This window comes from Odontesthes bonariensis, chromosome 12 (assembly GCF_027942865.1).
Source record: "Odontesthes bonariensis isolate fOdoBon6 chromosome 12, fOdoBon6.hap1, whole genome shotgun sequence".
Lineage (NCBI taxonomy): Eukaryota > Metazoa > Chordata > Actinopteri > Atheriniformes > Atherinopsidae > Odontesthes > Odontesthes bonariensis.
The window spans coordinates 17,581,682-17,602,850 of record NC_134517.1 but is presented as its reverse complement, the minus strand read 5'-3'; the positions used below and the strand labels follow the sequence as shown (position 1 = coordinate 17,602,850).

Genomic DNA, 21,169 nt, shown 5'->3' with positions numbered 1-21,169 from the left:
ACCTATCACCGCCGCTCTCTTGTCGTGACAACAAATGACTGACAAGAGTGGCGTGTGAGGGCGAACCCCTATTCCCCCCCCCCCCCCCCGGACCCCACACGGTGGAAATTGCGACAAGGACAGGTAGGGATTAATGTTTACAGTTGTTAACTTCTGAAGCTAAAATGCTACAATTTGACTGATGTCCTGAAATAGTCTTCATAACGAATTGTGTCGTTAGATCAATTAATGTGCTTTTAATAGTGTCTTTAATACAAGTGTCAGCTAAATGTCTTGATAACAGACTTGAAATAGTCTACAATTCCTCGATATTTCACCGCCTCACAGAACGCTGTTTGTGTTAGTGCTACTCGAGGTAACTGTAGAGTGGCTAACTAGCGCCTTCCACACAAGTTCAGGGCTTTGCTAATACTTTTAGCCAATGTCAATGGAGACCTTAATTGTCGCCGGACTTGGCTTTTTAACGAGGTATGCCCCTTCATAATACCCTCCGATAATCACGGAAAGGGAACATTTTGCCCATTTGAGGAGGTCGTTTCATTCGTCGTGAGTTTATCAATGCAGAGTCCGGAGAGCTCTGCCACAGGTCGTATTTGAGAGTGTGACCCCCATCCCCTCGCTGTTTGCCCACACCCCCGTTGATGATGACAGCCTACAGGTGCACTCGTGTTCATCCAGTATGATGCACCATCAATCGAAGTTAAAAGGGGCACAATGTAGAATTACGTAGTGCTCGTGGCATGCATGTCTCAAAACTTACACTGTCATGAAAAAATGCCGTTTAACTAAGCTTGCCGCGAGAATGTTTTTCATGTTAGAGTGCCAGCTGTCGATACAAATTTGTCTCTGGCGGTACGTCAAGTGAATTGCTGATATAAGTTTTTCCCGTGGAGCTCGTTTGGCTCGGCATGGCAAACGTTCACTTTCATGGTTTAATGACAGCGGACCGCGAAAGTGGTCGGGAGAGTTATCGTTCACTTACTAATGACATACCGGTAGGCTATTACTAAGCATAGGCTGTCTTGGGGCAGTAATTAATTAAACTTTTAATCCTACATACTTGTAGTATTCCTTTAAGGACCATGGGACTAACTTTTTCGTTAAATTTAATGTAATTAAATGTATGATACTACAGTTAAATGCTTTTGAAGACCTGTGATGTTATATGTCAAACACATAGGCTAATAGTACAGTAAATGCAATTGATAGGCCTACTGTACCTATAAATTCATCTTTTATGCTGCACAGCTGTTCTCTACTTAATGCAAATGGGACATACTGTATATTTTATAATATATATTTTGTATAATTTACAACTTAATGCGTCTCATGTTTTGATTTCAGGATGAGAGATTTAGGAGTGGAGGATGCTCTTTGTATTAGTTAGTTATTTTGTAGTGTATTTATTAATTCAATAGTTGCACTTATAACACAAACTACGAAATCCACTTTTCCGCGCGTGCCGTGTGTCCGTGTACCCTTGTCACCTTTTTCACCCCTGACCAGTTTGCATGCCTGGCAATGGCTTGCGATGCTCATGTGGATACGAAGTAACTGCTTGGTTACTGTAAAATATTTGAAAACCCAAGGTAAAAGCGTAGTGACTGTACACTTTCGATGGAATGGAGGAGTTGGAGTGTGTTCCAGAGTCCTTCACAGCATTTAAACTAAAGTATTTGCTGGAGACGCGGACCTAATCCGCGTCAAACCTCAGGAACACCACGGATCCACACAGATTAATTCCAGTTTTGTATCATGCAAATGATACAAAATAAACCACTTTAGGTTTTGCAGTTTAAAAAAATAAATAAATAAATAAATAAAAAAAATTAATTGGATCGGACATGGAGGGAAACTACTAATGGGATGTAACCCTTTCTGTGAAGATGGGTGTGATAGTGATAGAATCTGCCTTATGCAAACTTTACCTCGTATTCAACCCAATAAAACGAAAGTTACGTATGTAACTATAGTTCTATGAATCCCGGATGATCGTCAGAGGGCGGTGCTGAAAGCACTGAATGACTAATACCAGCAATGTCACAAGGAATCCAGAGCAAAGACCTCACTGAAAAGGCTCAGAGGACCCTTGCCGCACAACCTGGTCCAGAGGATGAGGGGAGGCCACATTAACCCTGTAAATTCTGGTGAATGTGCTTGGGGAAGCCCATGATGCAGCAGCACATATTGCTTCCATCAGAACCCCTCTCAAGGCTGCCCAGGAAGCGGAGATGCTCCTGGTAGAGTGCGCCTTCACAAAGGAGAGCAGCCCTTATCAAGAAGAGACTGGAGAAACTCCAGGATAGTGGACACTGCACAGGTGAGTGGATCATCATTGCGGGCAGAACACCACTGGGAAAACAGCCGCGACCTGTCTTCACATTACTGGCGAGTTTAGGGTGCCCTGGCACTCAAGAGTGCTAACGGGACCCGAATATCATGTCAGCAGCTGCTCAAGCCGTCCAGCGGCCACACCCACAGTCGGAGGCGTTGAGGACTGGGGTGCCATAACAGTCCCAACTGAGACAGCAAATCCCTCCTGGTCGGAAGACACCACGGGATGCCGTGACACAGACTCTGTCGGAGCGGGAACCATGGCCATGCTGGCCAACACGGAGCCCCTAGCAACCTCTTGCGGCCCTGCTCGGCAACCCTCCGAAGAGTAGGCCAAATCGGAGTGGAAAAGCATATAGGAGGACCCTTGGCCAAGGATGAGCCAATGCGTGCTGGCCCAGTCCACCTGATGCCCCCGTCAGGGAATACCATTGAGGACATTGAGTCGACTCCTCTGTGGCGAAAAGATCTACCTCTGCCCGACCAAAGAGGTCCCAGATCCTGAGCACTACGTCGCTGTGAAGGGACAACTTTCCCGGAACAGTCGCCTGTGCCACGGCCACTGGTGGGGCGGCTCCCAGAGTTTGTGGCACATCACGACGCAGAGCCTCATCTGGTGACACAATTAGTGTGGCCACATCAGGTTCAACCGCAGGCATACGATCCAAGCCTGCTTTAACCAACTCATGCATAGCTGCCAACACGCGATCATCTGTTGAGAGGCGTGAAAAGGCTCTTGGGTCCCGCCCACAAGCGTGTAACTCCTTCAGGCACAAAATTGGGAGAGGGGGCGAGAGCTGCCGTCACCAATTAAAGCAATCAAAACTGAGATGCTACCACAGGTAGCTCAGTCCAAAACCAAATAAGCGGTTGGCCAAAATTGGGAGAGGACGCTACCGTCACCAATTAAAGTAAACAACAGCCTTATGAGGCTAACACAAGTAGCTCAATGCAAAATAGAGTAAGAGGTTGGCTAAAATCGGGAGAGGGGGCGAGACACTACCGTCACCAATTATAGCAAGCAAACGCAGATGCTACCACTGGCAGCTCAATCCAAAAACCAAATAAGTGGTAGGCTAAAATTAGGAGAGGCGGCGAGACGCTACCATCACACATTAAAGCGAAACACAACCGTAGAGAGGCTAATAGGTAGCTAAGCTCCAGTGTATCACAACACTAATCAGAAGCTGTGAGTCAGGAGGGGAGGCGCAAACGCCACCATCACCAACACACAGAAGTACCTTGACCGAAGATCAACTCGTCGCAGCCCCTAGGAGGGCGAAATACCGCTACTCCAGCCAACAGGCAATCGGGCGTCCAACGACGGTGAAATGATCAAGAAAGGCTGATGCCATGCAAGCGAACCGCATGCAAGAAGAAAAAGGAATAGAGCGTCGGATGATCAATCGGAGGCTATATAGCCTGACGTCATGACATGTCACAGGTGTGACTCTGTTGGTATTACTAATCGAACAGCGCATGCACGAAGGGGACATTCAGTGCTTTCAGCACTGCCCTCTGGCGGTCAGTAGGGATGAAATAGAACCCTAGACAGTTGAAAAAAGCATTCTATAACACAATTGTTTATCTTTCTGTGGTCTTCAGTACTTGGAGGTAAAGATGTCTTCAGAATTATGACAAAAGTGGCAAGAGCTTGGAGTTTTGGCCTAGAGCTGAAAGGTGGATACACACATGTACTACATTTGGTCTTGATAAGTTAAAAACGGGATGTGTTTTTTAAAAAGTATGGGGGCGTGGTATCGCTTAACCGGTGGAGCAGGCGTCTCATTTACAGGTTGTAGCTCGATTCAGGCGGCCCTGGTTCGAGTCCCGGTCTGGGACGCTGCAGGTTTCACTTCGCGAGCTTTCACAAAGGAAAACCTGCATTTTTATGTCGGTACAGAATGTATTTCAGAATGTTAGGTTTAGCTTAGGCTCTCCGCTTTGGCACTAGAGCGTTCCCGCTCTTCTTTTTCTCTTTTTTTTTTCTTATTCAGGCAACGCTCCGTTCTTTCAGTATGAACAAATCGTCGCAGTTTAATTGTCCCAATGTTTACATCGGATTTTCCGAGCTTCCGGATATCCTCAGCCGCACTAAGCCGCGCCTTTTGGTCTTTTGTTTGCTTTCTCCGCTATAACACCTGTCAAAAGCACAAAGCTGAGCTCAGTTGGAGGCTTAGAGACTGCAAGTGGATGGAGGGGGGGGGGGGTCAGTGTGGGCTTTACGGAAAGCCACATGAACGGTGTCAGCTGGGATCGTAGGCTCAGATGACAACACCCGATTGCGCAGCGTGGCATGAATATCTCCCAACAATAAACTGATCACGTCTTGGAGTAAATGTATCACTAATGCCGTCTGCCTTGAGCTGTCTCACGGTCCTCACTCGAGTTTATGGTAAGAAGACCTCATTAGAATGAGGCGATGCATCAACTGTGTGTTCATACACGGATGCAATCACTCAGGCGTGTCTGACTTGCATGAATTTAATTTTTTTTTTTGTTGTCGCATGTAATCTTGAAAATGACAAACTGTGAAAATATTCGATTAAATCCAGACATCCACAGTTTTTCTGTTGCTCACAGCAGCGTGAAAACCTGACGCAAGCATCTCTGTAAGTACAATGCACAATGGTTGGAGAGATGTGGAAAGGGAAAACTGAACCGGGGTGAATGTTAAAGGCGAGGCACAGATGTGAAGGTCAAGCTTTCGATGACTGACGCCGTTTGCCTAAAAAAGAAAGCAATTGATTAAAGTTTAGAAAACAGGATGATGATAAAGGGACCGGGAGTGTGAGTTGGAGATGCTTAAGGGGGGAAAGCACTTCTTAAAAATGCAGGCAGAGATGCAGTAAGAACATTGATCATGTGTCTGACCAATACTCCCCATATTTCAGCGTTTAGATCAGTTTGTTTTAAGTGAGTCACTCATGTGTAGAAAGTAGCACACTCCACAGATTTTCATAATCCTTATAACATGTACATGGAGTTGAAGTTTTGATTATTAAAAATGTTTGAATTTGCTTATTGTGTCAATTAAAATAATATGTTTTAATGTCATCTTCCCAGATTTAAATAAGGTGCCAGACGCATGTGTAATTGTTAAATGCCAATGATAACATGCACGCGTCTCGGCTTTGCGTGACTTTTATGAACTCTTATAAATTTGCATTGTTGTGACGTTTGAATTGAAACCCATGCAACTGGGTCCTTGGCTTAGTTGTACTCATTTAGCACAACCGTCCCTTTGGACGAGTCTATCCTTTTAACAACAGTCTGTTAAGCATCTTGGAACTGAGAAAACCGTTTGCTGGACCTTTTTTTTTTTTTTTTGTGAAATGTTTTCTTCCATTTCTTTCCGATACATGATTTTGGCTGCCCAACAGTCCAGGGTCGTCTTTGTTTTTTTTACACAGTGAAAGATGAGACCCAGCCTCGTTCTACTACGAAACTGAGCTGCTGTAATGGAGGCTGTGTGTGCTTTAGCATCGTATTGCTGAAATATGCAATGCCTTCTCAGAAAAAGACGATCACCCGGATGGGAGCACATGTTGCTCTAAAACATGTATTTGCCTTTCAGCATTTATGGTGCCTTTCCAGGTGTGCATGTTAACACTTCTATAAGCACTATTGCCTCTAAGGGTGCTCTTTTTAATACTCGGTCATGTTAGTGACCCGTCGCTACTTCACTTAATTAGTTGCAACATTTTCCTCCTCGTTGCCACATCACAACTTTTTCCACATCAAGTTGAAGATGAGCTGATATTCTATTTGTTCCGGTCAACAGAATATTGGTTTCTGAAATTTACCAATTTTGGCGTTCTGTCTTTTTATTTTCATTTCACAGCGTCCAAACCTTTCTGAAGCCGGAGTCGCGCTCAGAAATCCTACAAAGGACAGACAGTAATCTGTAGTCAACGTTATCAACCACGTCTTGATTTGCTGTATTATTAATTTTATTTTTTTTCCTTCGATTCTGGGTCTTGTTATGTGTTGTTCTGAAACAAAGCCCTCAAAGTAGGGCAGTCAGTAAAGATTTCAAAGCAGTGCTAAGGATTCAGTTACATTGTCATCCATGTCCTGCTCACACAGGTGTGTGCTTCACATACATGAGGTGACTTGTTGTTTATCTCGCTCTTTACAGTGGACCAGATCTATCACCTTGCATCTCCGGCCTCTCCTCCGAACTACATGTATAATCCCATCAAAACGCTCAAGACCAACACAATTGGCACTCTGAACATGCTTGGTGAGTAATTCCATCAGACTGACCTAAGTTGATGATACGGGGTGGGGATATGTCTCAAACGCGGCTCTTTATGCAACTAAGACTCCTTAGTCACTTTTTTAGCCCTTCAGCGTTGGAATTGACGGCACCGAGTCTTGACCAAAAGCGACGGCGGAATAGTTTCTGTTTATATTTTCTTCTTTCGTCCTCAGATTAACAACAAAAATACTCTGAATGTGCTGCCGTTGAGTTGACGGAAACAGCCTCTCCCATTTAAATGGAGTTTAAATGGTACCCATCTGTGGCCGTCATTAAATGTTTTAACATATTTTCCCTGCTATTTGTTTATATCTATAAAAAATACTTTATGCTCTAAATAAGAAGCAAAAGATATTTTTTTCTAATTTTCTTGGGCTCTATAAGACAGTTCAAACCTACATTGGTTGAATGATGAAACTGTTTTCCATGAAAAGACTTCTCAAGCTTTTCCAACAGCCTTTCGACGGCATGATGAACGTCACAGTCTGTTCATGATGCAGTGATTCAGAGAAGTGAGGATGGTCTTCTTGCTCTTATTTTTTTTTTTCGAACTAAGGTCTTCGAAGAGTGCTCAATCTTCCTCTTGCGTACTAGCTTCCAAATAATGATCACAACCAGCTGGCCGGGGTTTAATCTTGCATGGCTGCGTTTGGAACGTGCCCGCAAGGCCCGGAGGGAAGGAAGAGCAGCGCAGGCAAACATACTTCGCCTTCGTTGGACCCACAGAAAGATGCCGAACAGAGAAACAGAAAAAGAAGCGACGTTTGTTCTGCAGTTTTGAATAGACATTTCGGCCGTGCATTCACTGCCCGTTAACACAGCGACACAAAAGCGGGACAAAACATCCAGGCCTGTAGGAAGAAATGTTCCTGTACTGCGCATTAACGTAACAGCCACAGGACACAACATGTGAGAGCCAACATCTTAGGTCAGGACTCCCCCATCCCCTGGCTTTCGATTGACAAGTGACTTTTGACAGATTGCTTGAGAGAGGAGTTAAAAGTGTCATCTGACTGTACTGACCGTCTGTAAACGGGGGCTGGTTAAATGCAGTCAGTTAGAAAGAGGTAAAAGCTTCATTGAGCACTTAGTTACTCATATGGGTTGAAAGAAACAACAAAAAAACACCGTAACATGCAAGATTTGCAGGATTTATGGGCGTGACTGTTGCAGTCCAAAACATTACCGATGTTCTGCCACTGCTTGATTCATTTGAAGCTGTAAATCTGACCGGGCTAAAGACCTTTTATTTCCTGCTGTCTGACTATTTTCACTTGTCTCTTAGGCCTGGCCAAACGCGTGGGCGCAAGACTTCTTCTCGCTTCTACGTCTGAGGTTTACGGAGGTAAGAAATGACACCTTTCAACCAACAGCACCCTGAACTTAAATGACCGTGGGCTTCTTCTTTTTTTCTAGAGCTATGTGACGATTTCAGCATTGAGTTCCTTTTAAATCAAGGTCTAAGCCACTGTGTAGATTATAGAGATTTAAATAGTTTTTTTTTTTCTTTTTTAAACAGGCGCTCTTTGGACATTTGTTTGCAAAGCAGCCAGAAAATCAGTCAAACGGGAAAGGAAGCTTTAGCTGCATTAACACAAAATCCCGGTACACGTCATTCTGTGCGTTGCAGGTGTTTTGATTCAAGCCTTTCGGAGCGTTCAGACCGGAATTGTTCGCGCGACGTGATTACATACAAAGTCAATGCAAAGACGTGAATAGATGCGGATTTGGGCCGGCGGCACGAATGAGGCGAATACCGCCGCACGAGTGACAAGATGCGAATTCGCGCGAGTTCAGAAAATCCAACTTTGGCGAAATATTTGCGTCATGGCAGCCTATCAGCGTTGAGATTCTGGACGACAGTGACGTGGAGACAGATGGACAGGCGCTCCGCAGCTGAAATGGAGTCGTGTCTGGGTCAGTGACTGGAGCGCCTGTAGTTGGTGTCCTGCCGAGAGATCACGGCACCGATCCTCCCGAGCAGGTCATCAAACTGGGTCCTGGTGAGCCTGAAATACCGCTGGAAGCGGCCGTCATCCAGACGCAACTCCTGGAGAAGGCGGTGAAATTCTCCGAGCTGATCGAGTTGTATACTCGCGCGAATAAAGGCTGAGTTATACTTCTTTTAACTGCCCTTGCGCTTTCTTCTTGCGCGTATGTTAATGGCTCGAGACGTTTATACTTCATTTAGCTTTGCCGGCGCTTGCGTGTGCTGCATGGCGATTTCACTGCCAGGAGAGTAGGTGGAGTAGCGGGTTTTTTCAATGACAAGCCTACTATGATGAAAGGAAATTCACCGCCAGGAGCTCTTCGAGTGATTCATGCTTCTTCTTGTAAATAGCCGGTATTTTGTCAGATTTTCAACACCTTGGGGGTCTAAACGACTACTTTCTCGCCTGAAAATGTTTCAAATGTTGCTAAAGTTATATATTTACAGAGTTTATAGCTTAAGGGAAATCAGCTTTTCAGGCTGGCTGATTTCGGCTCGGGCAGGAGTGAAGTGCACTGTGTGTAAACGCTCTGCATGCTGTCTGATCGATGAGTATGTCGTTTTCAAGTAGTAGGCTTGCGTCTTTTCTTGCGTGAAGTTTAGAAAATTGAGGTGACACACGCAAGCTCGCAATGGGGGGCTTGCAACCGCGCAAGGGCTTGCGTTTCTTCTTGCGTCTTGCTTTGCGTCTTGCGTTACCGACTATAAACCAGGCTTAAGGCGAGTAAATTCAACTACACCCACGGCAAAACTCGCGCGAGTAACGGTGTCCGGTCTGAACGCACCGTAAGAATGTAACCGCTGTCTTAGATGAGCATTTCTTAACTCGGATTCACAGCTTTCTTGTCACAGTCGGAGCTCTTTTCTCGTTCTCCTCTTTCAAACTCTTGCAAACCTGGACAGTGTTATCATGACAGTCCAGCTGTCAGGATAATGTACCCTTTTTTTTTTTTTTTCCTTCTACAGGATACTTTAGCCACTGAAAATGTAGCCTTTTTCACGAATGAACACAAAGAATGTGCTTTATAGGTTTGAACTCAAGTTTAGATGAATTGTCACAAATCAAAAAAAAAAAAAAAGAAAATCTCTTCCCTGTAGCTGCTGGCTGTTCTGTCCTTTCTCTGTTGTGTGCTGTCAGTCACCTCCTTTCACACCGCAGCATTGCCAGATTTTTTTTTTTCTTTTTTTTTCTTTGTCAGAGGGTGGTCTGACAATTTGTGAAAAGATCAAATTGTGTGCGTGTCACGGTCAGCATGTGAGTGTTGGCACCCTCGACAGCAGCCATATTGCACTAAGTCAGCTCCTTTGTGAACGATCCAACCTCCCAGATAAATGCGGTCTGACCAGGGAGCTGATATTCAGCTGAAATATGAGCTAGGGATAAGCTGTGGTTTTCAAATAGCCATTAAACTATAAGAAGTTGAATGGTTTATGTGCTATTTTGATTTAACCAGCAGCTGGTGGTAATATGCACACATGTGAGTGTGGGAAGATGGAGAGAGTCAGTGATACGATTTCAGCTGGACTCGTTCACTTTGGTCCACTTTGGTCCACTGTGTCACAGCATGCGTGCATGTAAAACACAATTGTGGTATCGCCTGAAGTAGGTCTGACACTGCGGCCTGCGTGAGAAAAAACTCAAGATGTTCTCCCACCTCAGACTTTCTCTGTGGGAGATCGGCGTATGTGTAAGTACAGCCGAATTCACTGCGCAGACGTTTTTTTTGTTTTGTTTGTTTTTTCAAGTTGCTCGGACGAGGATCTTATCTGCTGCTGCGATAACGATCTAAGCATTTCATAGCTAAAGCGGCAGTCAGGAAATGCTTCGAGCGAGTTTTTGAAAATTAAATTAATTTTTTTAATTTTTTTTTTCAGTCACTGTTTGACACGTTTGGCCGTATGACAAAAGAAACAAAGTATGTGAATGAGAGCAGCTTTTGTTGGAAATTCAGCTGTAGTAATGCACACTCGTGCCTTTCTGTTTTGTTTTTGACAATCTTTTGATTTTGATTAGACATGTTTTGGACGAACTAACACTATATATATATATATATATATATATATATATATATATATATATATATCTATATATATATATATATATCTATATATATATATATATAGATATATATATCTATAACCTGATCATCACTGATGCAATTCAAGACATTACTGTGTGTCTTTAACAAAAAAATAATTAATTATAGTTAATATTTAATTATTTATTAAATATTTAATCTAAAGTAAGGTTATGGTCAGTACTATTAGATGACGACAGCCCTAATTTACGCTGTATCTGTCTGCCACATGTGACTCTTTTTAATGTTTTTACATATACTGCAGATATATTTTATTTCAGATGACTTTTTTTTTTTTCTGTATGCGAGACATCAGACTCCACTTTGCCTCCGATGCGTTCATCGGCATGTGGAGGAAAAAGCACAGCAGACTGTGAGACTGCTTACACTCAGTAGTGCTGCGTGAATGTGTGAGGTGTTCGCACTTTTGAGCATTTTGCTTAAAGCAGTCGCTGTACCGTTGGCAATGTGAACACCGAAATGACAGAAGAACATGCCACTCAACTTTAATACTGCAAGCCAGTGACCCCTTTCATGTAAGCTGCCTTTCGGGGGTGTTTTAGCTGAGGTCCTCGGGGCTAAAATGGAAGTATGAAGTGACAGCGTTTTTTAAAATTTAAAAAAAAAAAATTCTATGTGTGTGCGTGGGAAGGAGGAAGCACTTTTTTTTTTAAATGAAATGTATTTTATTCTCTATGTAAATGTACTTTATTTATACAGCCCTTTACAGACAGTCCTTTAGGTGTACCAAAGTGCTTTACAGCAGGTAATGAAGAACAGTGAAAACAACAAAATACAACATAATCGTAAAGATAGAATAAGATAAGTGTCATCATACTGCTGGGTATTAAAAGCCATCCTAAGTAAGTAGGTTTTTAGCCTAGATTTGAAGAGGCCCAGGTCAGGAATAAGACGCAGCTCGACGGGGAGTTTATTCGAGAGCCTGGGGGCAGCGACGGAAAAGGCTCGGTCACCCCAGTGTTTGTATTTTGACCTGGGCACTTCCAGCAAAAATTGATTTGTTGACCTGAGAGCTATACCAGGATTGCGGACTGTTAAAAGCTCAGATCTACAACAAATAAAGACGTAGAAACGATTTCATGTAAATCTCTTTGTTTCAGATCCAGAGGTGCACCCTCAGAATGAGGAGTACTGGGGGCACGTGAACCCTATCGGTCCCAGAGCGTGCTACGACGAGGGGAAACGCGTAGCAGAGACCATGTGTTACGCCTACATGAAACAGGTACCATCGGTGTAAGAAGTGCGATGATATTGTTGTGCTATTTATTTTTTTCTTTTTTTTCTTCATATGATTGACACTTGGGTGAACCGTGCCTTGGAGGTGGGACTTAAATCCACAGTTGATGTATTATTAATGCTTTTCTTGATGCAAAGAATCGCGCTTTCTTCTATTTTAGTCGTCGGAGACCTGGCGAATTTTTGAGGGTTTGTGGATTATAATGAAAATTTAATGCCGTCTTTAATGACGGCCTTCCAAGACTGTGCAAAAACCGTTGAGGGAGGCGAGCGTCGAAAAGACACAAAGTTAACAGAAGTGCCTGAAGTGTAATCATGCAATTGCCGTTCAAAGATGAAATGATCTGGTTTGGCAAACGCAGGAGGTGTAATCGTTCAACGTGCCAAAAAACGAGCTGTTTAAAGGGGTCATTTTGGTTTCTGTGACTTTATTTCTGAATCCGAGAGGAGTGATGTGGTGAAAAGAATTTTGTAAACCTCATGATAATTCCAGTTATTTAAAGCCTCTTTCGTAATGACTTGACTGACAGCAGCCTTTCCTGATCAGATATGATTGACTCCTCTTGCCTTTCCTTCAGGCAGGTGATCTTTATTTATCTGCCTCGTCTCCTGCTCCTCCTCAGCGGCTCATTATTTCTTTTTTCACTTTTGCTGTGAAAATTCTCATAAATGGCCGCCTTTCAAAAATCCGGCTGTCAGTCGGCCTCGGAGATGGACGAGAATATCGCACGTTACATCTGCTGCCCCAGTCATATAATCAAACATCCGTTGCCATTTAAAAGTTGAGAAGTGCAGGTTGTGCAGTCGGCGGATGAAAAGGCAGGTCTTGTTTTCCTTTTAGGCTGAAGGAAAAACGTTCTTAATATATAAGAAAAAAACCCCGAAAATGTTGTAATGTCGCATCTCTTGATTGCCGTCTTTTTATCAAGAAAGGCTGATTATGATCGTCTTCAAGTCCAAAGAGCCGTTTTTAAAGCTGTGCGCCGTGACGATCATGCTCAGAGTTTTAAACAGGTTCTGCTAAATAGTGATGATAATAAAAATACAGTACATTTCTCCCGTCTCTAATATGGAGGAGCCAAAGGCAGGGAGGAGGGAGTACTTTTCAGCAGACGGGGGATGATGTAAATATGTCCTTCGTGTGTGTGTGTGTGTTCTCTTATCTAATTTGACGAATGGCTGTCTTGTTTTACGTGCGCATCTAGGCTAAACACCGTCTCCCAGATTAATGTTCGTAATCTGGTGTTGGTAATCATCAAATCAAACCTCTTCCTCATTCCAAGAGCGCATGAGTCAGTTTTTGACTTTGAAACCAGGATGAGTGATATAGCTTTATTTAAAAAAAAAAAAAAAAAAAAGACGGGTGAGATATTCACATCTGTTCAGATGTCAAAGTGTGTGTGTGTGTGTGTGTGTGTGTGTGTGTGGGGGGGGGGGGGGTTCGTTGTCCGCTTTGCCACGTTATACAGCGTCCTTTTTTACAAATGCGTTTGCCTGAGAGTCAACAGTCCAGTACACGCGAATAATCTCTCACTTTTGTTTCATGCTGGCACCTTCTCATTCATGAACTAACGGCCTTTTCCCAACTGGCCCAGTATTGTTGGCATAACCTTAACCATAGCCTATAGCATACGGATCATCGGTTGTCAGTGCACTGTTACACACACACACACACACACACACACACACACACACACACCTTCTGAAAACGTCCATTAGTTGGCCAAAACGTCTTTGAACTGTTTGGTTATCAAGCCCAGTTTTTCTGTTTAGCTAATGTGTGGACATGTTAAATCTGAGTACATATCTAAATATTTAAGTATCTGCACATGTTCGCCTTTGACAAAGTTTTTTTTAAATGCACGTAATTTGATATTGTCACAGTTCCTATAACACAGCAGGACAGAGGAGCAGCTGCAGTGAGAGGCTCTGAGAGGACTGAGAGGTTCAGGAGGTCCTTTGTCCCTACAGCTATAAGGCTTTTTAACAGTGACTGCTGACACGTTTTTCTCAAATGTATTTATTTAGTCATTTATTGTTGTTGTTATTATTATTATTATTGTTATTATTATTGTTGTTGTTCTAATATACAATCATTGTAAATATAAAAAAAAATTTGAGCTACTTGACGAATTTGAATTTTCCCCACTGGGGTATAAATAAAGTATTTTTCTATTTCTATTCTATTAACGTGTAGGGTTCAGAAGGCAAAATCATCCCTTTCTACAGAAGCTGCAAGATTGTAGCGACATTACTTGTTTATTTAATGAAATAACGGCATCAAAATGGTTGTTTAGGTTTGTTAACTGAAGTGTGAATGACTAAAGAAAAGCAAGCCGACCATCCCCTGCATGGAGGGACACGAGCGTTCCTTTCAACACCTCCTCATTATTTCATCCAGATTTCGTCCTTGTTCCTCACCATATTAAATATATTTATAGGTTGAATCTCATGACTTTCATAAAGAGAACAATTTACATAATTTTCATATATTTATTAATGTTTTATCGCCAAATGCGGGTCCACTTCAGGAGGTGGTGTGTAGTGATGGATGGGGGGGGCTTTAGAAGGCCGCGGATTTTGAAGAGAGAATTTGCTTCATCCGTAGGGTCGGCGTGAGCATCCATCATGCGGTTGTGGCCTCATTGATTTATTGTTTGTTGATGAGCTGGAGTGAGAGCGTCGGATGTTCTCCCAGAAAAAAGAAGAAGAAAAAAAAAAGAGAAAATGGCAAAATAGCTGCAGGGGTCAATTTATTCTCACATGCCGCCGTAATGCAGTTCATTCTGCTTCCCGTGAATGGGGAATACTCTCAGCTTGATCCACGCAGGACTGAATTTGGCAAAAGAAAAACAAAACCATTTTGCTGTTTTCACTTAAGCCTGAGAAATTTTCACGTGTACTCATGTAAAAAGAATTTAAGACTCTGTGACGTAAACGTACGCGCAGCATAACGTTAGAGCCCCTTGCCTTTTTTTTTTTTTCTTTTTAAACCAAATGGCTGACTTTGTTAGCGGCGCTGCTGTTTTATCGAGCCGTGGGATGTCCAGTTGTGTGATCAAAGCGTTGCGGTTTAACACGTTGCTCAGCTGTTTGAAATGCTCTGACAGCTGCTGCTTTTTATGCAGGGTAAAAAGTTAGAAAATGACCAGAGACAATTTGTCTTAAACGGGGCGCACGGCGTTGTGTGTTGCGTTGGTGGTGTTGGCCCGATTCTTATGTCGGAAGCCCGAGAACAAACCGTAGATATCTTCTGTTCACAGACGAAGTATTTGTTTAGGTCACAGGTAAAGTACGGCAACTCTGGGCTCGGGAGTGACAGAGCTCCGTCAGAACGAGCCCTGATCTCTGGAAATAGTTCATATTTATCCTCTTCACATTTATCTTCAGAGGTTGGACTTGCACACAAGTATAATTGGCCATTTACCAGTGACGTGTCCACGTCTTTGTTCTTGGAATGTCTCAAGCAATGTGGGTGAGTGTTGTTTTGGGCGTGTATCTAATGCAACTGACCTAATCTGACAAGTTACAAGCCAGTTCTAATCGGTTATGTTCTCTTATAGTTCTGAACAATAATGTCCTGCTCAGTGGAAAACTACAGAGTATGAATACACGATGTCACAAAAACAATTATAACAGTAGTCTTTTGCTAAGAAATAACTCCATTTTCATATTTAATTGCAATTTCTGTGCAGGTAGCTTATTCTTTTGGGAGTTTTTAGGAAATTGAACCGGTTTCCCAAGTTTCAACTTGAGTTCCGTCCGTGATTGCGGTTTTCCTTTAGGGGGGACAGAAATGGCGTCGAGAGAAGCGGAAAGAAAATTCACCTCTGTTTCCTCGCAGAAACTTCCCAGTTTAATGCCTGATAATGAAATTGTGTGCATTGAAAGCACCACAGTGTCTTGTTTCAGGAGGCTCATTCACTTTCTCGTCTGCTTTTCAGGAAGGAGTAGAGGTGCGAGTGGCCAGGATCTTCAACACATTTGGCTCCCGAATGCACATGAACGACGGACGCGTTGTCAGTAATTTCATCCTCCAGGCGCTACAAGGAGAACCTCTCACTGTATGCATTTTAAGCACTCTTTTACCTGCTGTCGCATTACCTTGTTACCTTGTTTTTCTTCCTTATTAGGATTTGAACCAGTCGGCCCTTAGTTACCTAAAGTAACAATTATGCATTTCCTCTTGTTCCACCTAGGTGTATGGAACCGGGTCCCAAACAAGGGCCTTCCAATATGTAAGGTAAGGGACATTTTTGTTATCTGCTGCCAGTTCCGAAACATAAAGGTGCGGATGTTGTTGAAATAATCGCTCCCTTGAACACTCGCCAGAGAATTTTTTTATTACCCCCCCCCCCCCCCATTTGTTTTGGGTTTGATTCTAAGGAAGGCTTGGATCCAAAGCAAAGGAATGGTGTGCTGGGAGGGACCCATGAGCATATTTCCACGTTCAAAGACTAACTGTCAGTTTGTTTGGAGGTGATAATGAGATTAGCTTCATCAGATTGTACAAAGATAGATCTGAGACACTGAGCATTTGAAGCTCCCTTATCTCATCTAACCATTTGCTTGCTGCCCTCAATGACTTCAGTGTTGTGTAAACAGTCTTTGGGTAAACTCCTTCTGGAGGTGCAGCCCTCAAGGCGCTAGCATGGTTGCCGCGTCTGTCACGGCGGTGTCGCACCGTGACGTCAAAATGACGTTTCAGGCATGGCGCTTCCCTTATGGCGCAGCGCGTTGTCGTGCACCAGTTGATTTTTTTTTTTTTTAACTTGGCGGCGCCGAGAACAACGAACCGGATGGACTGTTGTGAGACCAGGCTCAGTGAGGAGGTGCGTTTGTACAGGCAGCTGTACGAAACTGCAGTGAAACAGCACAGGGAGCATGTAAACTCCCCAAACTGGTGCACAGAGATTGGCAGAACTTTGGGGAAAGAGGGAGAGTTCTGTAAGAATGTGAGGAGGAAGCTACGGGACAGATACGTGAAGGCAAAGAATAGGGCAGAGACTCTGTTGATGCCGGGGGCTTCAAACCTTTACCTCTATTGACTGAATTAAAAAATTAAAATGATCCGAAAACTGCAGCAGCATCATTAATTACAGTATTCTTGCTTTTGACAGCGGCATTGTTTTCTTCTCCACTTTCGTGGTTGTAGAGTAGCGGTAATCTTAACGTAGCAGCGCCACCTCTGTGACGGAGAAAATTGCAACTACTGGCGCAACGACTTCCGCCACTATACATGGCGGACACGAAATCGTGAAGTCATCAACACCGCTCGCGCTAGCAGACGCGGCAACCATGCTAGAGCCTTCAGAAAGCCTCCGAAGACTCGATCGGGGCACTCTGTGGAACCATTTGGATGTATTGCCACAAAATAAAGGCATTACCTAGAATTAAAACAATCGGCTCCACTAAATGGGATTTAAATATTTAACAAGACAAAACCACTCATTGAGGCCTATTGTATTTCTCTTGACGTCAGGGTTATTTATTAACTTTGTTTCTCTGAACAGAAGCATGGGCATCAGAGGGATTACAGAAAAACTAATTCCTACTATTTGTTGCAAAATTGGAACGAACATATGTGCGCTTCTCCCTGAAATAACCAAAGCTCATACGTTGATGCTGCCTCCCGTAGCTTTTTTTTTTTTTTTTTTTTTTTTTTTTTTGGTGTATTGTATGCAGTTGTTCACCCTGACGCGTCTTCTTTTTTAAGGGTGCTGACGTCAGGGGAGGATGGAAGCCGCAGCAGCGGTTTCTTTTCTTTTCTTGTATTCCCAGAGCAACCAAAGAGTCGACTGTGTTTTGTGCCTCGCGGGATTCCATCCCAAGTGAAAACGATGCCATTTTTTGGAAGGCACCGGCAGTTTTTATACCCAAGCAGAAAGTCTTCCTTTTGGATGTGACCTTGCAAATGTCATTCGACTTACACCCGGGGCTTGGAAGAGGCGTACGTCTCCCGTCCTAATATTCCGGCTAATCGTGCCGCACATCTGCAGAGGTTTTTAGCAGCTTGAGATCTTGAAGTGGTCTCTTTTCCACAGCTTAGTGATCACTCTTTTTGTAGTTTTCCCTTTTACTTCAGCGAGGTCTGAAGGAAGAAAACATTTTTAAATCGATAAAGAGCAACTAAACCGAAGAAAGATGAGAACACAAGTTGTCACAGACTGCTGAATTAACAACTAAAGGATTTATGGGCTATTTTTTATTTTTTGTGGTTTTGCTTTATGTTATGACTCATTGTCTTGAAAAAGGGTACTGCGTGCTGCTCTTGTGCAACCCCCTAATCTCACACATTGAACCTTTCAGGTCAACAGGGAAACTAATTAGTCTGAAATTGCTCTTCTTCTCTAAAATAGTATCCCGAGAAGCAACATCTGTATGCGCCTCATGTTGTGTGTACAAACGGAAGCACGATAGCAGCCCTGATGCAGCGAAAGACGAAGCTGCTCTGTTGTGTCTTCTCGCCGCTGTGGATTCCTCTGACTTGCATTGTGGAAAACGAGGCGTACAAGGGTGGCCGTCTTTCTGTGTTCTCTGGGCACTTTGCAGGCACTTTGCAGGCACTTTGCAGGCACTCCGCCTCATCGCCGTCAGTCACGACAATTTGTCGGGCAGCAGAAGTCAATTTTCAAACTCGGCATGCAGCCCTGTTGAGCCCAAGAAAAATGCAAATGTGTTTGTGTGTTTCCCCCGAATATTCCGACGTAATTACAAATGCGCCTCATGAACTGCCCGGCGAAGAACGCGACCACACAGGGAAATTATCTTGCTGTTGAAAAGAGTGATTGGAGCAAAGTGGTGACGACGACCCCCTTTCGCAAGGCAAGTTTATTTGTAGAGCACAATTCGTACAACAAGGCAATTCAAAGGGCTTTACAGCTACATAAAATAATTCCATAAAACTTAAGAATAATCATGAATTAATTCAATTAAAGACAAAGAGTGCAGATAAAATACTTTCAGTGGTCACATGCACTGTTTTCAGCCTGGATTTAAACATTGTCAGAGTTGAGGCCTGTCTCACATCTTCTGGAAGACTGTTCCAGATTTTAGGAGCATAAAACTGAAACGCAGTCTCACCTTGTTTAGTCCTGACTCTGGGCACCAGCAGGAGACCCCTGCCTGAGGTTCTCAGAGCCCGAGTTGGTTCATATGGCTCTAACATGTCAGAGATGTACTTTGGCGCTCGACCACGGAGAGACTTGTACTCAAGCAGAGCTGTTTTAAAGTCTGTTCTCTGAGCGACAGGAAGCCAGTGCAGAGACCTGAGCACTGGACTAATGTGGTCGTATTTCCTGGTTCTAGTCAGGATACAGGGGAATTCATCAGATTCCAGACTTTTCCCCTCTCTGTTGCATAGTGCTGGGCGGTATACCGGTTCACACCGAATACCGGTTTATAATTTCGTTATGATATGAATTTTTAATATACCGCAATACCGGTGTATTTAATTACACAATGGGGGGAACGCTGCGTCGCGCGACATTGTTTGAGACGGGACCCTTTTCAGTGTCGCGCTTCTAAACACGCATGTTTACTGTCTATTTTTAACGCTATTTAAAAAATACTGGTATTCGTTAAGCTGCATTTCCTTTATCTGCTCTCCCTCCGTCTCTTGTCAGTGACGCGTCTCTCTCACATAGCCTACACACACACACAGCCCCTCCCCTCCGTGCACACCGCGTGTGTCTTCATCAGCGAGATTATCCCTGGAAGCATGGAAGCTTGCTAGCTTCAGCGCCGCGTTAGATTAGCTCCCATTAAAAAGTCCTATAAAAATATTTTATATTTTTAATACAATGTTGTCCCGTCCCGTCCAGTGGTGTAGTCTACCTTTTTGAGGTGGGTATACTGTATAGTTGGCCAGTCATAGGCCCGTGGTACCAAACTAGGGGTCGGGACTCAGGACCCCTCGGGACCAATAGTAGCCCCTTAATGCACGCCGTACCTCCAGTGGCGCGCTGTAATAGTCATTGAAAAGTTAAGTTCCATAGTACTACAATACTATGACATAACAGAGGGCTTTTAATAAGGCACTACGACTTGGTCATTGCCATTCTGGTAACAGCACATTTATAATGCTGTCTTAACGTGTTAAGGGACAAACATGTTTGTGGGGTCGCAGCTTTGCACTTACCTGCCCCTTGCATCCATGAGGGACAGCATAAACTCACTTTGATTGTGTGGACTGTGTGCTGTGTATCTCAGTGGCAATGGGACTCCCTGTGACACTTAATCTTTGTACTCATCCCTCATAGAGCGAGGCCTAACAGAGTGATTGTTTTAAAGCAGCAGAACACCATCACATCTTGAGACAGGTTGTTTTATTTATATATATATATATATATATATACATACACAAGGGCTGTCAGAATTAATTAATTGTAATATATATATATGTGTATTACATTCGTTTATATATGTAATATACATAAAAAAATATATATATATATACACACACATCCATTTTAGTTTTCCATCTTCCACTCCTATAGGGGGCGCTGTTGTGCGTTAGAGAATCACCGCTTTCAACTAATACAAAGAAGAAGAGTTTCTATGGGACGTTATTGTCAAAACACTGATAGTGAATCGCTGGGAGATTGACTGACTGCCGCAATTTCCGAATGAATGCTATTCTGAAGTGTTGTCGTTGTATTGTTAAATTATAACAAGGCTTCCATGAGAAGTGGTAGTTGATGAAACGTGGCTGTGCAATTCTAAATGTTGAAAAACGAATTTTAGGTGGGTATACTGAGCATTTTAGGTGGGTATACGGAAATCCACCAAAAAAAGAGGTGGGTATACGCCGTATACCTGCGTTCAACGTAGACTACACCCGTCCCGACCCGACCCATAGCAAACACGCGATTACGCCTTCTTTATAAAGTTTAACTAGTCGCAAGTTTGCCGTTAAAAAAAAAAAAAAAAAAAAAAAAAAAATGTAGTTGGGTTGTCGAGGTCTAAGCACTAGCAGCTGTGAATCAAATAAAGTAGTTTTTTTAAACTCTTACACTGAATGTTTGCTGCTTCAATCCAGATGAGTATTGAAAAATATTTTCCGCGATTGAAAAAGAGACGTGCGTGTTGAGGATGAGGAGCAGCCTGAACCGGAGGTATCAGTCTGAAACAGAGCTGAACAGTCCGACCAGTGTAATTAGCTATGTTATTAATTTGTTTACCATGAAGATGTGAATATTAATACAATAAAGTTTTGTGTGACCAATTATTAACGAAGGAATTATT

At 43.2% G+C, this 21,169-nt stretch overlaps 1 protein-coding gene across 1 annotated transcript in view; it reads left to right on the top strand.

Annotated features, from left to right (window-relative positions):
* uxs1 (UDP-glucuronate decarboxylase 1) overlaps positions 1–21,169 on the top strand; it is a 38,214-nt gene that overhangs the window by 10,859 nt on the left and 6,186 nt on the right. Inside the window, exons 7-11 of the mRNA XM_075479376.1 lie at positions 6,476–6,580; positions 7,884–7,943; positions 11,788–11,909; positions 15,868–15,987; positions 16,123–16,166. Coding sequence (XP_075335491.1) covers positions 6,476–6,580; positions 7,884–7,943; positions 11,788–11,909; positions 15,868–15,987; positions 16,123–16,166 — 451 coding nt within the window. The remainder of the gene's footprint in view (positions 1–6,475; positions 6,581–7,883; positions 7,944–11,787; positions 11,910–15,867; positions 15,988–16,122; positions 16,167–21,169) is intronic.